This window comes from Podarcis gaigeae (genome assembly GCF_964106915.1).
Source record: "Podarcis gaigeae genome assembly, chromosome: 5".
In the NCBI taxonomy this organism is placed as follows: domain Eukaryota; kingdom Metazoa; phylum Chordata; class Lepidosauria; order Squamata; family Lacertidae; genus Podarcis; species Podarcis gaigeae.
In genome coordinates this window covers 36,307,828-36,328,893 of record NC_139681.1, presented here as the reverse complement: position 1 = coordinate 36,328,893, position 21,066 = coordinate 36,307,828, and the positions used below count along the sequence as shown (strand labels likewise).

The 21,066-nt window shown below is 41.7% G+C and overlaps 1 protein-coding gene across 3 annotated transcripts in view; it reads left to right on the top strand.

Annotated features, from left to right (window-relative positions):
- Positions 1 to 427: 427 nt before the first annotated feature.
- RNLS (renalase, FAD dependent amine oxidase) overlaps positions 428 to 21,066 on the top strand; it is a 92,666-nt gene continuing 72,027 nt past the window's right edge. The window contains exons 1-4 of one of the 3 annotated variants that reach the window (XM_083740783.1): positions 428 to 704; positions 1,747 to 1,852; positions 4,891 to 5,033; positions 7,118 to 7,276. In XM_083740783.1, coding sequence (XP_083596909.1) covers positions 584 to 704; positions 1,747 to 1,852; positions 4,891 to 5,033; positions 7,118 to 7,276 — 529 coding nt within the window. In that variant the 5' untranslated portion in view covers positions 428 to 583. Of the gene's footprint in view, positions 705 to 1,746; positions 1,853 to 4,890; positions 5,034 to 7,114; positions 7,277 to 21,066 lie in introns of all 3 variants that reach the window. The other 2 variants (XM_083740784.1, XM_083740782.1) reach the window with 2 other exon arrangements.

The window sequence follows — 21,066 nt, the reverse complement described above, 5'->3', positions numbered from 1 at the left end:
ATTTCTTCGTTTCCTTTCCAGTCAGGACAAGGCTGCCCACGACCCCCACCCATGAGGCAAGGGGAGACAAGGGGACCTCAGGCGGCAGGATGCACAGCGGCAGCAGATCCTAATGTATATTTTCATTCCCCTGCTTGTTCCTGATTTAGATCTTCACTCCCCGCCTTCTGCCCCTGTGGGGAGTGGGGCACTCTTTTGTGGTTTACCCCAGGTGCCAAAATGTCTTGGGCAGGCCCTGCGCCGGTAATTAAGTATGTAATTTGGTTCTGGTGCGCAATCCAACTGAACAGGGAGCGGGGTGTGTTTTTGCACAAAACAGGGTTCCTATGCACGCTTCCTAACTTGGAGAAATTAGGGTCCTTTTCCTGCCTCCTCCACCTACAAGGCCGGCTCTGAGGAACCTCCGCACTCGCAGTGGCACCAGGACTGGGGAACAAGCTACCAAGCAGCGGCTGCCTTCGCGAGGAAGCAGCGCGATCTCCCTCTGCCGGCGGCCCGCAGCGAGTCGGCTCCGCCTCCCAGTTGCACAAGCAACCCAGGAAGAGGGAGAGGATCCCACCCCCATCCGCCGGCCGGTCCTGCCATGGCGCGGGTTCTGATTGTGGGCGCGGGGCTGACGGGCAGCCTGTGCGCTGCGCTTTTGCGCAGGGAGCTGCCGCAGCGCCTCTTGCGCATCGTGCTGTGGGACAAGGCGCGCGGCGCAGGTGGGTCTCTCGTCTTCGGCCGTAGTAGATCCTGTTGGGTAAAAGAATTAAAAATAAATAAATAAACCGGGCAGGCAGGCTGCGGGATCTGGGAAGGCTGGCAGGAGAGGTGCCCGGAATAAACGCGCCCAAGTTCCGCTTCTCCACATGAGCACACTGCAAAGTGTCCGCCCTAATCCTTTGCACGTTTACTCAGAGGCAAGTCCCGCCGTGTTCCTTGGGACTTGCAGGTAATTTTGCACAGGGTCTGTGGCCGTCTGGCAGCGCTGTCCTAAACTAAAAATAAAATAAAAAGTTGAGCGAGTCCCGGCGGTAGATGCGTTAAGCATAGCACACACGGCTTCAAAATACGTCCCCCCATGCAGGGCTTATTTCCGAGGCAGCGTGCATTATACTCAAGCTTGGATAAAGGTAGATCGGGATCTACTAATAGATCCGCGGCTGATTTGCCAGGGGAGCGTCAAGGATTTCTGACTCACCGTTTTAATAAAATGACGCACGCGCTTTCCAAATTAGACCGCAGAAAACTCGAGTTAACCGGACTCGATTTTTGTGTGGAAGGGCTGTTGTTGTGTTTTAACACTCTACCGTCGCTTAGGTATATTTATAGGTTCGTAGAGTCTGTCAGTCAGTCAGTCAGTCAATCAACCAACGAATGCGTGTCCTTTGCACCTAGCTGCATCTAGTGGATTTGGGGTGGAGGGAAAACACAAGAGCCCTGAAATCTGTTCTCCCCCGATATACACGATGAAAAATCCCATTCCGGACGAAGCTGGGGTTGTTGGGTCTTTATAACTTGGAACCGGATTCCTAAGCAGACAGCTTTAGGCAGCAATCCTATAGATGCACTTATCTGGGATTGAGCTCTTAATTGAGCGCTAGGCAACAAACCATCGCCCCTGCTCCGAATGACTTGACCATACCCCTGCCGCTTCCCAGTTACTAGGCGCCACTGGCTTATTTTGCCCCACGGAGGAAGCTGATTGGATACGCGCGGCTGTGCTTTAAAAAACTTCTTGTCTCCACGCACGTGATTTTTAAGGGGGAAGAATGGCTACAAGCCGCAGCACTCAGGATCCGAAATGCACGGCAGATCTAGGAGCCCAGTACGTCACTCGGATGCCCGAATATGCCAAAAAGCACCAAGGGTGAGCGGGGGAAATGAATGACAACGGGCTGGGTTTTTCTTTTGGGGGGGTGGGGGGCTCATATGTCAAGGGTGAAACTGCCAATACAGTTACAGCAACCCGTGGTTATTGATTACATTGCAACCTACCGCTGAGCACCAATGAATGAAAGATTAAAGGGAATTTGGTAAAGTGACTTTTAAGAAGGAAAGTGACACTGATAATGAAAGTACCTTAATTTTGCTAATTAGATCTTACTGAAACTCTTGAGATGGAATCTCAGTTGGCATTTTCTCTGTTCATTCTCAGCTTTTTCCTGTTTCACTTTTTGTTTTTTGTTTTTAAAAATAAGAGGTTGCTTTAGTTTTGTATACACTTGTAAGCTACAGTTGTGTTTCATCATTTGTGAAGCATTGGTGTCTGTATGACTGTGTTGAAGCATCCTAAGTGGCTCATGTAGGTCTTTTGTCACAAATATTGCACATTCTTAGTATATGAAAGAGCAATTGCAAATCTTTGTTAACATAAGGATACTGTGAAAGTTGAGATTCCCCCCCCCCATCAAGTTTAGTCTTCTGTTTCAGAGAGCAGGTAGTGTAAGGTTGCCAAGTTCTCAACCAGCTAATGCACCTATGCCTTTAGTGTGAGTAGCAGACAGTTTTAGCTAGCAGCCCTACCTATCTCCATTCTGTGAAAAGCTTCACCTGTTAATTTTTTGACATCAAAGTCCTGTGAAAGGTTTAAGAGTTTGGCAGCCTATTTTTGCCTGATCAGTTGGCATGTCTGCATTGATCCTATGGAAGCTCACAAGTAGTATTTGTTGGAAGAGGACTGTTCTACTTACGACTGACTACAGGCTTGAAGCAGTCCTCGGCAAATTGTCCTCCATGCATCCGGTAGGCTTACCTCGTGATGCTGCTCTGCCAATCAGTGCCTGTTGGCGACCATTTTACTGGCCTCGAACAATGCTATATCAAGTGCTTCAAGGTATTGTGGGAAACTTAAAATGGTGGCTCAAAGCAACCCGGCACATGGCAAGGGAGGCCCTAGACAGGTATTTCCCTTCACATATGGCACAACCCTGATCTAAATCACTTGCTTTTTAAAAAGAAAGTGCCATTTGTAGCTTTGAACATGGATCTCTGATGTAATTGACAGGTTTGGGCCCTATTTGTTCTGTTTCTCTGTACGTAGTGGCTAGTAGCTGCTGCCAGACATGTAACCAGGAAGCCAGTACTACATCTCATGCTAGTGAACTCTTCACGTTCACAAAACCATACCATTAAAAAAAATACAAACATTCAAAATCATAGATCAGCTAACTGTTACAGAAATATGCCTTCTTAGTTGCCTGCATAAACCTGACAGAATACGGAAGTTTTCAGCATGTTTTTTGAAGTTGAAAGAGAAGGCACCTGCTGAATCTCTGTTGGCAGAGTCATTACACAGCACTATTTTGTGGAAACATAGCAAAGTCTTTATGGCCTGAGGCATGCATCATTTCCTTTTCATGTTCTCCCATGTCACGTTGTTTATCCTTGTGTTTTCCTTCAGACATGACAGTGTGGTAAGAACATGGGTAGCTTCAACAAGAATTTGAGTAGCTTCCATTCTTGGTAAGCTTGATAGGTGTGATGATAAATTTGTGACGATGAGCAACTGTATAGTTATCTTTCACTAGGAAGAGAGAGGGAGTTGGGCACATGGACACCTGCTTCCAGCTTATAGATTGCTGCTTTATCTTGAGAGGCGGGGCAGGAGGGCTTGCTTCTCCCAACCAGAACATAAGGCAAGGATGGGGAAATGTGGCTTGGACTCCCAACTCCCATCATTCCTGCCTGATGTGAACTGAGGTCCAACAACATCTGGAGGGCACAGACGGCCCACCACTGATGCATTGGGTTAGCTGTGCAGTCCCCTTACACCTGCTGTTTCCTTCCCATGGAACGTAGGAATATGTTATTTGAACTGGGCTGAAAAGAGTCTGTGCTAGAATGAAATAAATTTAATCCAGATCCTTTCATCAAGGAAAGCCAGAATCTGTGACTTGTGTAATCAGGACATTTTTTATTTTTATTTATTATTTACTTACTCAGTGGGTTATAAAAATCTCTCCCAGGGTACAATTGCCCTCCCAAGGCTGTGCTCAAGATTTTACAATAGAACAATAACAATAGGAGTACCCAATAATGTAGTCATCCAGATTAAGACCACATTGCATTCCCTTTAAACTGGGTGTGTAGCAATTAATTCATCACAGAAGAGAATAAAGACCTGACTAAAATAAACATATTTTGCAGTTTGCTTTTTTTTCTTTCTTACTTTAATCATTTCTACTGCAATTTCAGATATTTTTCAGCATTTGCCTTGGTTTTACTAGTTGCAAGAGGATACTGGCACTAACAGACCTTTGCCTTCTGAGGTTTCAGCAGGCAGCATTTGTGCACTTTCAGGCCTTTTTTGGGCCGCTGATTCCTGTCTCCATGCCTGCATTCTGTGCATATCCAGAGGGCCAAAAGTGGCCTAGTACCAGATGTTCTTGAAGTTCCAGCATCCCTGACCACTGGCAGTGCTGACTGGGGTTTGGTAGTTGGGGTTTTACCTCCACTGTTGAAGAAAATATGCCTCTGAATGCCAGTTGCTTGGAATCACAAATGGGGAGAGTGCTGTTATTCCCAACTTCTGGGAACCTATGGCTTCCCATAGGTTGACAACTGTCTTACATTCTTACATAGCATCTTCAGGGCAGCAGATTAGCTTCATACACACACACACAAACACAAAAGCACATATAAACTGGTCAATCAGATCTTAAAATTAGGGCTGTGAAATCAGTTATTGGTAATTTATCTTAAGTAGCAATATCTTTCTGGTGAATGCAAAGGCCATTGCTGCGCATGTGGATATTTTTCCTTTTGATTTTAATGGTTGTGGATTTGATCATTCAACTTTAAGTTGGGTATTTCAAACAGAAGCATCCTTTTGGGGACATAGTTAATACAGTAGCTATAGACAATTTGACATTGATGTGTTTATGCTTTTGTTTTGCTTGTTTTCAGCTTCTATGAAGATCTGCTGACTCACGGAGTGCTGCGGCCATTGACTGCCCCTGTAGAAGGAATGCAGATGAAGGAAGGGGCGGATAATTTTGTAACACCAGAGGGAATTTCATCAATTGTGAAGCACTATTTAAAGGAGTCAGGTATAGACCTTGAAACAATGATCCTAAATATATTATTGTGGAAGCATGCCCCACATTTAAAAGTGAATCTTTTGGTGCAATCCTACACGTGTTTAATAGGAAGGAAGCTCAATTGAGACGAATGCAGTTTGCTTTCAGGCCATTGTGTATAGAATTGCATTCTTGGTGTGTTTATAAAATCACATTTGGCAGGTGACATCTTACTATGGATAAACCCTATAGTCTATTTTTATTTGTTACTATAAATTCATGCTTCTCTCTCTCTACACCCACACATATACTAATGAATGGTGGAACAGAAATAGAGCTACTGGATTTGGCCTGTCTATGCATTATTGTACTTAACTTAGTTAAAATATTTATCTCTCTCTGCATCCTATGCTCAGTTCAGCAAATTATTGTGTGCATGGTGGCAAAGCAGTTTCTGGCCTTTTTCATTTGGGTTTCGAACCTGGTTATGATGATAAAATGGCTCTGGAGAAGCTGCAAGGTTCTTCACTCATAATTAAAACTGCATCATCCACTGTTAATAAAAGCAAATTGCAGACAAGTAAAACATCTGCTGCAGCAGTTAAATATCCAGCCAAAGTGACCTCCCCTCCCCATTGCCATTTGCATAAGGAAGGTCTTGCAGCCCATTCTAAAAGCCATCGGGGATGTGCTACTTTGCCTTCCTGACTATCACTCTAAGCAGGTGAGCAAGATCTGGCTGGCTCTCTTAACCAAACAGGTGTCAGTTATGAAGGCAGATTTGTTTCTTGGAGGATAGCTGCTTTCCTTACCACAGGCCTGAGATTAACTAATGAAGACCAATGAAAAAGCTGTTGAACCTCTTCAAGTTGGGTTCCATCCAGCTGGAAGAAACAGAGCCCCAAATTCTTTCCATTCTCTACATACCTACCCTATTCTACCATTGCTTGTTTCAGTGTCTCAGACTTACACTTTGACTCTCATAGTCCACCCTCTGTGTACAGTAGTTCATGTCAGAGGGGAAAACCAGAAAGTTAATATATCACTTGCATTAGCTGGTGTGGCAGGGCAGACAGAAGGACAAGCTAGCAAGTGAGGTCCGGCAAGGAAGGTGCTGGGAGAGAAAATAATATTTGCAGATTGGTTTTTCTTTCTGTCTCTTCATGGAGCACAGAAGAACCAGGTCCATTGTGATTTAAGGTGGGATTAAAGCCAAGAATCTATGGCATATTTAGCTGGCTTATTCTCAGCTGCTAGAAGAAAACCATGTGAAAATAAGGTCCATTAGTTGCAGTGGAGTTGCTTCAATGTGACAAAAAAAAGATACAAACTAATCAATACAATTTAAAAACAAGAGTTATAAATGAAAGAGAACAATGAACAGCTACATAAAATACCACATGAAACTTAAAGACCTTAGAAAACGTGAAGGTCTTTGTCACCAAAAAGGCATTTGCAACACATGTGTCTATTCAGAGGTAAGCCTTGTTGGGTTCAATAGCTCTTAATCATAGGGAAGTGTGTAAAATATTTCAGGCACTGTCCCATATTCAGGAGAAAGTCCTGTTGAACAGGACTTGCCTCTCAGTAGATATGCATAGGAAGGCGCTGCGAGAATTCCCGAAGTGAGGTTCCACAATGGAGAACCTTCCCCTCTCCACTGCCACAGCCCACCTCATCTAAGATGGCTGAAAAACCCAGAGGAGGGCCTCCCGAGGGCGGCCCTTGCCAACCTGGTGCTGTAGTTTTAGACTGCAACTCCTGTCAGCTGCATCAGGGACTGGGACTGATGGAAGTTGTTGTCCAAAACATCTGGAGGGCACAAATTTGGAAAAGGCTGCTCTGAACTACTGCACAAGCAGGTTTATGTGGGACTTGAGACAGACCAGGCGCCAATGAAGATGGGAAAGAAGTGGAGTCGCATGTTCTGCCTAACTGGGTCCGGTCAAAACCTGTGCAGCTGTGTTCTTAAGAGGATGAAGTTGCTGGACAGCTTTCAAAGGCATCTGTGAGAAAAGTGTGTAGCATCAACATTGATGTGACTAAAGTACGGGTGATGTTTGTTCGTTAATTGATTCAGATATCTCTTAGGTTCTCTCTTTCTTTCAAAGCAGGTGCTGATGTCTTCTATAACCACCACGTCACACAAATCTGCCTCAGAGATGAGAAGTGGGAGGTCTGCATCAGTACAGGCTCCTCGGACCAGTTTGACATAGTTATTCTCACAATGCCTGTCCCACAGATTCTTCAGCTTCAGGGAGACATTGTGAACAGTAAGGTTCCTCGTTTAGTTTTGTTTTACATACTTGTATGTTTGCTTGCTTGCTATATTAACATCGTTCGCTTCTCACAAGGAGCTTAAAGAAGTGGTTGTCTCCCCGACACCCCATTTTATCCTCAAAAAAACCCCCTGCAAGGTAGGTGTGGCTGAGAGAGAGTGGCTCAAGGTCTTCCAGTGAGTGTCATGGCTGACAGGATTTGCAGCCAGGGCTTGCATGCTGGCTGGCTGCCAGTTCAAACTGGCGTTGTGAAGACCACAATGTTCAGTTATTAATGTAATTTATATGCGTTTTTGTGTAGTGTAATATATATGGAAACCTATATCTGAACTCTGACGTTATCGGAGACATGCCTCCATGCCCCCCTCTGCCCCAGCCATTTGATGTTAGGCATGTGGCGATTGGAGAGATGAGATGCCATGACTGAAAAGGGAATCTATGGAATAATAGCCCTAGGGAGGCTCTGCTGGCACAGTCTTTGATGCCATTTCTGCACTGGGCTAAGATCTTTGTATTTGTTGTGCATTCTGGCCTGTGCTGTAAGCTCCTTTGGGTCAGGTTTTGTCTGTTCTGCCGAAGTGTTTCATTTTGATGCAGATTCCACCTTGGAATGGTTCTTTATTGCAAGCCATCCGGAGAGGTTTGTTGCTTTTGTTTTTTAAGTGTGGCATACAAATTCTCTAAATAAATCCGTAATTACTTTGTCCATTACATCTAGGACAACTGAAGGCATAATTGTCATTAAGGTGCCTGGGCTGTGCTACTTTAGACTACAGGTACGGAAAGGGACATCTCAGGTGATAGATAAATAAAGAAAGAAAACATCCCAGCCCATAGAAAGCTAGGTATAGGAGTTACTAAGCATTCTCACCTAGTTCTAGCCACAGTTGCATGAGAAATTGTAAGGTTTTTCCTTTAAAAAATAATAATCAAAAATCAGAATTTCAACATGCCCAGTAGAAAGATTCTTGGACCTGTTTGCTTGTGCATTGGCAGTTTTAATCCTCACTAAAGGGATGCTGGGCATGCAAATTCCATCTACTTTTCAAAATGAAAAAAAATACAGATTATTGTTTATTTCCCAACAGCAAATTGAGGGGTGGAGGATGAAACCTCCCCACCACCAAAGAGACTTTGCCTTGGATCCTAAAACTGAGTTAAACAGCCTTCAAAACCCTTCAGATTGAGGCATGCTGTTTTCTGAAGCTCTGAATAGGGTCTGGACCTAATCTTGGGGGCAGTGCATAATTTGGTTTATCTTATCTGTTTACATTGTCTCATAACAAAGGAAATGATAGTGTGATAAGTGGAAATACTGAGACATGTGTAGTGATTTCTGTGGTTGCTTCGGTCGCTTAGAACTGAGGAATTGGCATTTCTCATTGTTGCTTTAATGCCTTTCCTCTTGTAGATGTGATTCTGCAGTTGAAGACTATTTCACAGGACACAGAATCTTGAGCAGGCTGCAGCCTAATATTTATCCTGATCAGTTCGAACACATTCAAATGAATAGCCTCCTTTAATGGGAAGACAAAAGCTACTGCCTTATTTATAAGTTTAAGCTTATTTTTACTTGACATTTACCTTTAGTAATTTCACCCTACATGTGCAAATATTTTAATTATTAAGATGTTTTTTCTCTAAATGAGTCGGTGATTTAAAAACAAAAAAAAATTGCTGACAGTCAATGGCTATTGCCACTTTCCACGGAATTGGGGGGGGGGGGGATTTCAGAAACACAAATTCTAAACATTCAGTTTCAGAATGCAAAAAGCCTGCAAGCTAAAACTTAAAAACCAGGAGCAGCATAAGTTTATCAAATTGAATCCCCACTGTGACACTTAACTGTCAGAGTTAAGCTTCAAAAGAACCAATATTTTGACATGTTTCAAGTCTAGCATTTCCTTGCATTGGATTTATCGGGCAGGAGAAATGTTTGGCACTTGAAGGGTTACCATTTACTGAACCTGGAAGTGTTTCGCATGTTGCACTGGAACCAGTCTTGCAGGGGATGAGGCAATCCTCTTCTAAGCTGCAGTATTTTAAAGAGGCAGTGGATGGCAGCATTTTAATGGCCTTTGAAATGGCTAGATCAAAATGCCTTTAAAAATCGGAAGGTAGGTTCGGTTTAGCTGTGAATAAATGCCAGATATTATTTCAAGCTCAACTTTGGCCTCCAAATCAATGTTTTCTGCAATTAAAACATTTGTGCTGACTTGATAAGATTTATTTTAAATTTGAAGGGGGGAATGTAATAAATAATAGGAAGTTCCTCATCCACACATGTGTAGGGAAGTGGGATTTTAATTATCCATCACATTAACAGTGCAATTCTAAGCATGGATGCTTGGAAGTAACAGCCTCTGAGTTCAATGGGATTTACTCCCAGGTAAGTGTGTAAAGCAAGGGTAGTCAGTGTGAGGCTCCCCAGATGTTGTTAGACTGCAACTCCCATCAGCCCAAGCCAAACTGATAAAATGTCAGGGATGACAAGGCTAGCAACATTGTGTATAGGATTGCACTCTCGGCCACGACACATGATGAAGCATGTTGAGACTCGCCCTTGATGACTTGCAGCTCCAGCACAGCCTCGAGGTTGAGGGGATGCCTGGTGATTAAAATATGAAAGCCCCATATTTGGTGTTAGATCCTTGGCAGCTCATTCCCACATGCAGGTCACCACTTAGCATGCCTACGACTGCAAAATTGTGTGTAAACAAGCGCTAAGAGGGCATTTTACAGATTTTCAGGTGAATTTCAGGAGAGTGGGAATTATTTTCAATTTCAATAAATAAACCCCCACCCCAACATTCCCCTGTAGTAACATAAAGGCTTTCCTGAACTGGAAATGCAAGGGTGTCCCAACTGAAGTAATCACAAGGTGGGTCCATTCCTTAATTTTAGGGTTGGGGCATTCATTGTGCTCCATAGGCAGTCCCTAAATTTAAGCTTGCATCCTTGCCTAGCTCCTCTTTCTCCAAAGTTTCACATTGAAATAACACTTTTTTTAGCCCTCTGTACCTTTTGGGGGGTTTTGGTTGGCATTTCCTGTTAAAATTCAATAAGAGGCGGACTGCAAAGCAATAAAGGTTTGTCATCAATTATTATTAGTAGTAGTTGTAGTAGTAGTAGTAGTATTATACCGCCCTATACCCACAGGTCTCAGGGCTGTTCACAGGATAAAAATCACAATATAAAAACACAGAATACATAATGAAAATAAAAACAAGAACAACCCAATAACACCCCTGGGAAAAAAATACATTTTAAAAGGGCATTGAATGTCAGTCAACCAAAGGCCTAGTTAAAGAGGATCATTTTTACCTGGCGCCTAAAGGTGTATAATGAAGGCGTTAGGCGAACCTCTCTGGGGAGAGCATTCCCCAACAGGGAGCCACTGCAGAAGAGGCCCGTTCTCGAGTTGCCACCCTCCGGGCCTCTCAAGGAGGAGGCACACAAAGAAGGGCCTCAGAAGATGATCTCAGGGACTGGATAGGTTCATATGGGAAGAGGCGGTCCTTGAGGTATTGCAGTCCTGAGTTGTTTAAATATACTTTTATTCAGAGTAGACTCATTGAAATTAACAGACCAAAGTTAATTATAGCCATTCATTTCAATGGGTCTTCTCTGACAACTCAAAGCCTTTTTGTATACTGGCAGATGTCTGTGTTATACTGTCAGTGTGTGAGTGAATGAATAAATGTCTTTGTGTCTTCATTCCATAAAACTACCTTTCCATTTTCAAGGCTTCTTCCCTCTTTCCCCCCCCCCCTCCTCTTCTATCCAAATCCGTGTCAAAATATTCCAAGTTCTGTACGTCTGCCAACGCTTATCATCGGAATTTGTTTTTGAAACAGAGGAGACCCACCCCATTTGAACAATGTTATTTGGACTGGAGAATTTGGGATGCTAAATCAAAAAATAAAATAAAATCTAGATCTCTCCTTGGTGAAGTTTCCATTGCTCGCTCGCTTTGCATTAATGAAAATGCCAATGGGCATGATAATTCACATTTGTTCTCTGATGCCTTTTAGAGCAATTCCCCATGGCTTTGTTCCATACCGTTACACAACACAATTGTTCCATAGCACAGTCAGTTGCTTGTAGAATCTTCAGTCAATTATTTTCCCTTTCCATTTTAATGTATGGTTGAGGGTGAAGTGGAGCAGTCAAGCTGTCGTCTTCACTGAGGAAAAGGGCAGAGGCTGAGGCTGGCTAATCAAGAGGAATAAGCAAGTGTCTTCTGTTTCACTCTGCAGCTTGCAGTTGTCCCAGCCGGCTATATAAGGATGCTGCAGAGTGGATCATCTTTTTTCTGATCGAGATGTTTGGGACTGCAACTTGCATTGGCCATGCTGGCTGGGCAAGGCTGTCTCCTATCCGTGTATACCCTCTTTCAGCTAACACTGCTATCAGAGTTCCCTGATAATACTGTTAGCTGAAAGACGATAGTACCATACCACCAACACTTCAGATGTGTGAAGTGATTATATTGACTACTTAGTTGTATGCATGCCTGCATTCCCTCCATTCGACAGTTATATTCCTGTTTGTATTTTTTTTGTTTTAAATAATATTTTTATTCAAGTTTTTCACAATACAACAACAGCTACAAAAAATACAAACAGAACAAGTAAAATACGGAGTCGTCTCCTAAAGGGTTTTCACCCCCTATTACCCACAAATAGCCCCTCCCAGCTCTCACCTGGCACCCCTGTTTTTTCCTCCTAACATCTCACCCTGGGAGACCTACATTTCCCTGTCTCGCATCCAGCATCCTCCATCAGCCATCCACCACCTCCATTAGTACACAGTCCCTGAAACTTAGCAAGTGCCCCAAACATAGGACTCCAAAGGGAAAAAAGAAACAAGAATGTTTCTTTTCCTTTTGTCTTTCTTTCTTTACTCTCATTCGGCAGTTTGGTTTGTGTGACTGTCCCCTTTCAGCTGGGTACGGTGTCACGCACGTGAGCTTCCTTGTCATCCCTGCCTGTTGATCAAGAGTTAGCTTGAGAGAAGCGCAAGACTGCTGTAAGCTGTATTAAAACAGAAGCATGGAAAGCTGATATCTAGCATACCATCTGCTTTCTGTGAAAACCATGTTGTCACAAACTGGTGGGGGTGTAGCTGGGGGAAGAAAATTATTCTGAAAGAGTCAGGACTTTTGAGTGCCCAGATTGGGAGGAAGCATAACTGGTGCTATGCTGCTTTTATTGTAAATATTTGTATGCTGTTTTTTAAAAATGTATATGATGTTTAATTGTTTCAACAATTGTTTTTTTCTATGTTTTTAGCAATTCTTGTTTTTATCTGTAAGCGCTTCTTGTTGTTAGCTGTGGCGCTTTGTCCTGGATCTTAGGCAAGTCAATCTAAAAAAATCACCTTTTTTGGCATTTTGGGGTTTTCCTTTAAAAAGCTCAACAGTTCTGGGTGTTTCCGGGGGGGGGGGGGGAGCTCAACCACCTTTGGGGTGTCCTGGTTTTTACTTTTTGAAATATGGCAGCTCTATTTAAATAATGATAATGATAATAGATTCTAATATTTATGCTTGCAAATGCAGTAGACCAGACTATAAGAGAAAGAGAAAGTAATGTGTGGAATATGTCTTAAAACCTTTTACTAGGTGAGAGCCAAACTGTACCCAAACTGTAAAATACCACCTGCTTCCTTAGGAATTTGCTCCTGTATAAGTAAGTGCTTCACTTGGGAACCTGGGTTGTATCCCTAATAGAGGGCTAGGCTAGGCCAGGACTGAGGAAACCCAGGTTAAAAAACCTCATATTTGAAGTTCACTGAGTGGCCACATACTGTCTAGCCCAGAAACAGGTTGTATGAGGGGAAGAAAATGGAGAGGCGCTGCTTCTCCTCAGAGAAATGATGGGATGTACTGTACATGTAGTTCAATCACAAAAATGCTAATCTCCATATACAGCAAGATAAGGTTATTCCTCACTTCCTTCATACAATTAACTTGAGTTTAGTAGGCAGATAGATAGAAACTTTATTTTCATTAGCCACTAGCTGTATCAATAAAGGAAAATATACTGGGGATAGAGCTATATAGTTAGCTATACAAAATACATTTACATCAATACAAATGGCAGAATTGATACATGATCCTTTAGCCACAGATAAAACATGTTGAGCCAATAGGCTTTCGTTTGATTAAAAAAGGAAAAGAAAAAAATCTGAGTAATGTTAGAAAATTAAACAAATAATAGATCTTTTTCTGATTGCCCCTGCTAATTTTTTTGCAGCTTTTGCGTGCAATTAACTTGAGTTTAGTGTGTGTGTCTTTTTGTGTGATTGTGTGTGTAACAGCCTATATAACATGTCTTGCTTCATCGTGGGAATTTCAAAAGGTGTCAGGCTGGCCGGCACAACCAAATGTAGCCCAAATGTATTGTAGCCTGCCAAGTCCTTAACTCCTGTTTTTGCAGGCCCAGGCAGGCAGTAAAAACAGGAGATTTATTAAGCTTCTAGTAGGCTGAATCCAGCTTTTGGGGTCACAAATTGTGCACGTCTGATATTGTGCAGGCATAATTTCGTATTGTTGTCATGTTCCAGCACCCCACACTTAGCTTGAGAGGCCTTCACTCAGCCAAAATTGTTTAATAAAAAGGTGCTAATGGAGCCAAAAGATAAACATTCCCATGCTTTTATAACACTGGTGATTTGCTTATTCCAAGCCCTTATCAACCCAGTGAAGTTTCTGTAGCAATATCCGTATAACATTTGCCTTTCTGAAAACATCATGCCATTTTCCATTCTGCCATGATATGAGGAAGTATGTCTTTAAAAGAAGTAAGCTTTTTGTTGTTGTTTAGGTTGCTTTTTTATAGTTATTTTCTGCTGACTAGTAGGCAGCTAGAGATTTACACAACTTCATAATTGTCCTGGGAATGTCAGAATCCAGCTTCTAATGTGAAGCCAGTTTGGTCTTTCAGCTTGCATGCGTTTTCTTTCTTTTTAAAAAAGGAAATACTGAGCCCTCATTTGGGGGGGATAAGGCGGTTGGCTTGCAACATGAAAGCCGAGTCTGTTTTAAGATCTATCATCATCAGTTCATTTGCATTCCACTTTTCCACAGTGGTGCTCAAAACGGCTCATTACATACCAAATGAGCAATAATAAGTGTAACAATTCATTAAGAACAGATAGAAATAATGTCAATAAGTGCAAAAAATAAATAAATCCATACTGAAGCAATACAAATAAGCTAACCTAATTTAAAAGCTTAAAACTAAACGGAAGAGAGAATATTATCCAACAAGGAAATAAAATGGGAGCATTCAAAATGTAGCAGGCAGGTGGGGGTGAGTCTTTATTCCCCTAGGACATTCCACAGAAGCTCACCACAGTTAATTTGCATATTTTGTATGGTAGCCTTATCTCCTAGTTCTGAGATCTCTCTCAATCATTTCTCCATCTCTCATCTGCAGGTGTAAAGATTGCCAGTCTTTCTTAAAAGCTCACCTGCCCTCACAGTTCAGAAACCGCCGATGAATGGATGTCTTTCTTACATACAAGCCATTGCTGTTCCACAGGGACACTGAAAGGCTGTCAGATAACATGATATATTTAAGCACATAAGATTACTGTCATAATATATGTACTATATAGTTTATATGTGCTAAACTCTATGATAAAATTGATTAGTAACACTGAACATTGATTCACATAGATAAACCTATCTAGTGAATCAACATTTAAGGTTACTAATGAATATACTGTGTCTATTTTAACTTATTTTAATGGAACACAGGAGGAACAGTCGTGGAAAATTATGAATCATAATAGTATCCAGAAACATTTAGGATGACTGAAATTAAGAGCAGAAATTATCAAACATCTGCATAATTCAAACAAACAAACAAACCTTTTCCTACAATAATTAATGAATCATCTAATACTTAAACAGGTAGCCCACTTAAATAGCTTTTCCTTTGTTGTCATTTTGGCAAACTTACCAGTTACATTGGCAAAGAAGAAGAGTTGCCCCACAAGCTTACTTCCTGTAGAGAGCATAATAAGGTGGTTAAAGCATGCGGTAGATCTTAACATTATGCAGACCTTTAATAGTTTCAGTTTACTAAAGGTATGCTTGTCTGGTGCAGGCTGTGCTGGAATCTAACTGAGGTTGTCACACTGTTCTGAGTCTTTATTCATTGCCTACTGTGTCCTTGCAACAATGTGGGTACATAGATTAGTTACTTGTGTGTGCAGCGAATCCAACAGGGATAGGCTGCAGCATGGTAAAGCTTCTTCGAGTGGCTGTTGGGGCCCAGTCCTCCTCTTTCTTGTTGCTTGTTCCAACCTAAGTCTTCAGCCAAGGAAGCACTACATAATGTTGCCAAACCTACATGTGTTCCTGATCACATGAAACACATGAACTCATGTGCAACATTACTGCAGAGGCATGATATTTTTAGATCTTGGGCCCAGAGTCTCCATGAGGATGTTGCTCTGCATGTCAGTTGCCATGGGGAATTAGCACCATACCACTCAGTCTCAATTTGGATTAAATCAGCGTGGGTTTAGTTGCAGAACACCAAAACGGTATCAGAGAGGGAAAGAGCTGTGTAGTTAATACCACCAAAATGGTTAGAGATCATAAAATGGTTACTTGGGAGTAGAATGTATGCGTAAGCACCAGCATGCCTGGACTAATGGCTTACAGTTGCTGCTTTGCTTCTGTGATAGGGATAGATTGGGAAAGAGAGACATAGTTTGTCTACCCATGTGTTAAAGCAACCCTAAGGCCCAGGGGCTGGATCCAGCCCAATCGCCTTCTCAATCCGGCCCGCGAACGGTCCAGGAATCAACGTGTTTTTACATGAGTAGAATGTGTCCTTTTATTTAAAATGCATCTCTGGGTTATTTGTGGGACATAGGTATTCATTCTTGTGGGGTTTTTTTTCTTCAAAATATAGTCTGGGCCCCCACAAGGTCTGACCCCCTGCTGAAAAAAATTGCTGACCCCTGCTTTAACAGAAGCAGGGTGGGATGCTAGAGATTTGGTAGGCTGAAATGGAAGCTGAAAATTCAGTAGTGAAAACTAATCAAATGGAGGAGGTTTGGCTCTCATTAGAACAGAAAGCACAGGGGAAACTGAGAAATGGGGGCAGTTAGGGGAACTAGGAAGTGGAGTGCTGTTACTTGTCGCAAGAAGAGGACACTGAGTAGAATCAAGTTTCCCAAATTCCCAGTGACCCAAGAGTTAAAGACCATGATTTTATGTCAAGGTTCCTAGAGAGTCTATGCCCAGGTTCCTGGTGTCATCCACAGGTAGATATGCCTTCTTAGGTTGTCTTTAGTCTTGTATTTAATAGATAACTTGTGTTCCTTAGAACCGTCCCCAGATGATTGAAATACTGGGAAATGATCTTTAAGGAAAACACATAGCTTTGTGTCCCACCCTTAAAGGTCCTGACTAACCAAACAGGAAAGGTAATGGAGTGAACGAGGCAAAGAACGGACTTGGCTGGGGTTGTAGCATCCTCCACACTTCCCTTGAAAAAATTTGCTGCCTGAGGGGAAGGTCTACCTGAGCAAAAAGTGTCTGGGGGACAGGACGGTTTCCAAAATGATAGGTGGGTATGCAGAACTCTGGAGGCTGTGTACTTCAAGGGGTCCAGGGTGGGCTTTAGAATACCTCCTCAGTTTTGTGCATGGCCTTCTTTTGTGGTCCGTAACCGCTGCACTGAAGGTCCAAGGTAAAAAGCCAGATGGGGCAATTTTCCCCATTCCCTACCTCTGCACCCATGGCAGAACGTACAGCTGAATATGGTTTGGGGGGAAGTGTACATCACACGACCATGTCTAAAACATTATGTATTTTAGAACCAGCAATAAGGACAGAGAAACACAGCTAGGATATTATTAGATGGAAGTACACAATCATATTTTCCATAATTGGTTAGCTAATTATTGGATAGGAGACAAAAGCTCTGTTACAACAACAGTTCTTGTGTAACATGTAGCTACTGCATTCACAACTTTGCCTGAATGTTGTAATTTCTGAGTGATGTAGAGGCATCTGAAAAAGATGTTGGCAGTTTTGACACTGTAACAAATCAAAACTGTTCGCTTTTGGTCTTTTTATTCTCGGACAAGGCACACGTGTTCCATAAATTACGAAAATAATTTCTGAATTTCCTTCGTAGTATTTGTATGTTTTTATGTCTTCGAAGTCTTCATGGTGATTGATATTCTGGAATTCACTGATATGACGATTCTTACTGTGTTACATTCTGCTCCTTATCAGGCTTTCGATGTTGGCAGCATTTTTCTAAATAAAAATTCCCCCTAGAAATCAAGCTCCTGGGGACAATTCCCACAACCATTTTGGTGGACTGGTTTCAATCTAATGTGTCATCTTTTTATCAGCCTATGTGGAACGTGGGCTTTTTGTGAAGTGAGCATCTGAGCATTCCCTTGTGGCCCAAGATCTAAATTCAGCACACCACTCTAAACGCCATAAAAAGGCTGCAGATGTTGTAATGGTGCAGTAGATTGGGATTAGTGCAACATTAGGTCCTTGATAAATAGGATTAACCATGAGGATCTAGGCCAAGTTCAAGGAACCCAAAGCTCATCTATCGTGTTGTTTAATGTGCATAGTAAGCTTGTACCCTCTCCTACTTTCTCATATACTCTATTTTTCAGAGTATCCTTAGTATGAAAAAATCCAGAGTGGGTACGTGTGGGAAGGCAGTGATTTGGTGGGGAACCTCATATGGATGAGGGAGAATTAATGGAGGCACAGGAAGCCTACTGTTTGCATTAAACAAGAAGTATGGATGAGCCCTGAACTGATTGCTTCTCCATACCCACAAACATTCAATACAAGATGACCAAAGCAGCTTGCTGTGATGGCCTGTGAACCTGCTCTGTTCCTCCTTGGTGCACTAACCCAGGGGTGCCCTGAGCATACTTTTGGATGTGGAAATTCAGTGTTGTTTGTCCCGGCTTCTCGTGCATCGTAGAACAGTAAAGGCAGGGGGATTATTCAGGCAGAGTTCCTGCAGCGTGTATCTGTGTGCCGTTCTTAGCAGTTATTAAGAATAAGCGCTGGCTATTGCAGTTATATAATGTGTGTGGCTGCAGCTTGGGTCAGTTGTCTTGAGCTGAATCAGGGCACATGTGGAGACAATCTGGGCAATTCTCTTCTGGTGCCTTGAGACGGAAGGGAACTGCGACAACATAGCCGCTCTCCGAGTCCTCTGAACTTGTCGCTCTTTAACGAAGGGATGCTTTATAAATATTTGAAATTGGGTAGAAGTGCAGTGGCGCGGTATAAGAAAGTGAGCTGTCTTTAGAGAGGGGGGAAATTGGTTGGTTACACAGTGATCAATGCTGACGACCGCGGTACTTGTCAGAAGCCATACTAACCATATTAATAAAAGCACATGGGCTGTATATGCCTCCCATCTGTTGAATTTTTAATTTGAATATAAAGTTGTGGAATTTTTCCATCCATCTTGCATGCAGCCAGTATTTACTCTACCGGATTATTCTTAGTTTTTTCAACATGGAAAAAAGGATGAACATCTTGTTACGCAATGCCAGGAGATGGGGCCCTCAGAAGACCTTTTTGCCATCAGAGAGCTTTATCTGATGCCTTGAAGAACTTCCTTCCAAATGAATAAGATTCACCAATTCATACTAAACTCAGGCAATCTGAGATGAAAATGGACTGTATAATTAATGCTAGCGTGCCACGCTCTGTGTGCTTACCAAGGACGTTGCTAGGAAAATTATTCCATTATTTAGCATTATAAACCAATTCCTCCGAACCACCTCAGCTGCTCATGCATGCAAGCTTTCATTTCCACAGCGCTGTTCTCTTCAGCAAATGCTGTCTCATAAAACACAACAGGAAGGAAGGAAGTCTTTCCACAACATAAAATAAAGCTGCGCTTTAATTTCATCTTGTTTTCACATCAAGCATCAGAAATGAACAATCGGAGAATCACTTCTATGATTGTTCTTCTGTTATTCAACTGCGCCCCCCACTCCCAAATTTATATCAAATCTTATATGCCCAAATTTCCATCCTTTGGGAAAGTTGCGAGAGAGCGAAATGGTAGTAATATGTGGGTGAGAGAAACATTTTACAAACTTAGGTAGAATCCCAGAGCAAATGGCAGAAGGTTGCAGGGTGGATATTATCACTCAAGATTTCTGTACTACATGTTAGCATAATAAACGATTGTAGTCCTATAACTGTCTATCTGAAGTCAACGCCCTTTGTGTTGAATGGGCTTTAGGATTGAAACTTGAGATTACAATTGTATTTCTTTTACCTGGGATCCGTGCATGTTTTTGCAATTCCCCCAAAATATTATTTATTTATTTAAAACAAAAACCTATTTTTTCTGAAAGCTTGTACAGTGCTACCTTGGTTTAAGAACAGCTTAGTTTATGAACAACTTGGATTAAGAACTCTGCAAACCCGGAAGTAGGTGTTTTGGTTTGTGAACTTTGCCTTGGAAGCAGAACATGTTCCGCTTCCTGTCGAGTGTGTTCCATTTGTAAATTGAGTGCTATGGGAAAGCACGCCTTGGTTTAAGAATGCTTTGGTTTAAGAACGGACTTCCGGAATGGATTAAGTTCGTAAACCAAGGTACCACTGTACTGTAATGTCTTTTCCTGCTTGAAACACAGGAATATAATTGTTGTAATTTTATAAAATTGCCAAAATTAGATTTTTCTAACACATTCTTCAAACAGATATTTAAAACTCCTTTTCCCAAGTTATTTTATATTATTTTTGCTCAAATTGCTTTGTGCTTCTAATATGTACCCTACTGTTTCTCTTTTTTATACGTCTTGCGTGTGAAAACTGCATGTGGCATAAAATGTCACAACCTATTAGTATTATTACTTATATATTTTTATCAGTATCTTCAAGTTGGGGACCTGGTTTTAAAGGTGCAAAGAGATTATGGAAAGATTGCTTATTTCCAAACATACTTCATAATTTTCAGCCCGGCCATATATGTAAGAAGTTAGATTTGTTCTTTCTTTTTGGTCTCTTGTGAGCTATATCACTCAATGCAATGCATTTTTATTTTCTTCCCAGTTTGTAATACTATTCAAAAATATATCCATTTTTAAAATTTTATTGCCGCAAGTTAAATTTCTCAGGGACTTGCTTCCCAAATATAATTCTATCATTTCTTGGATAAGTTAGTCTGATGGTAATTTTTCCATTTTAAAACAATTAATGGCTTAGGACCTTGATTCCTGAAAGATAGCTTCACATATATCTACTCCAATCTTGAAATCTGCTTCTCAGTAGGGCCTTCTCAATGGTGGCACCCCAGCTGTGGAATGCCCTTCTCAGAGAGGTGCACCCAGAGTCATGTTTATGGTCATTTTTATATCAAGTGAAGTTGTTTTGTTTTGTTTTTATTCTCCCACAACTTTAGATAATTTCTGGTCTTAGTCTGTTTATAGGCTGTGTATTTTCAGTCATGCTGTAAAACTGGTTTTATTGCTATCTCTGCTGTAATTTTTTTATGATACAATTTGTTGTTTTATGGTATTGTATTTTATATTGTTAGCTGCCCAGAGAACACTGTTATTGAGCAGCCTAAATAAAACCCTTAAATATAATTTTCATCAAGATGCTATACTTTTTTTAAAAAAAGTCCTATGGATATATTCAGCCAACACATCCTTCTGTTTGCACCCTTCAAAACAGGTCCCTAAATTGTAGATGTTGAAAATATAATTAGATTAGTGAAGCTGGTACTTTCTGAGGCAGCAAAATTACT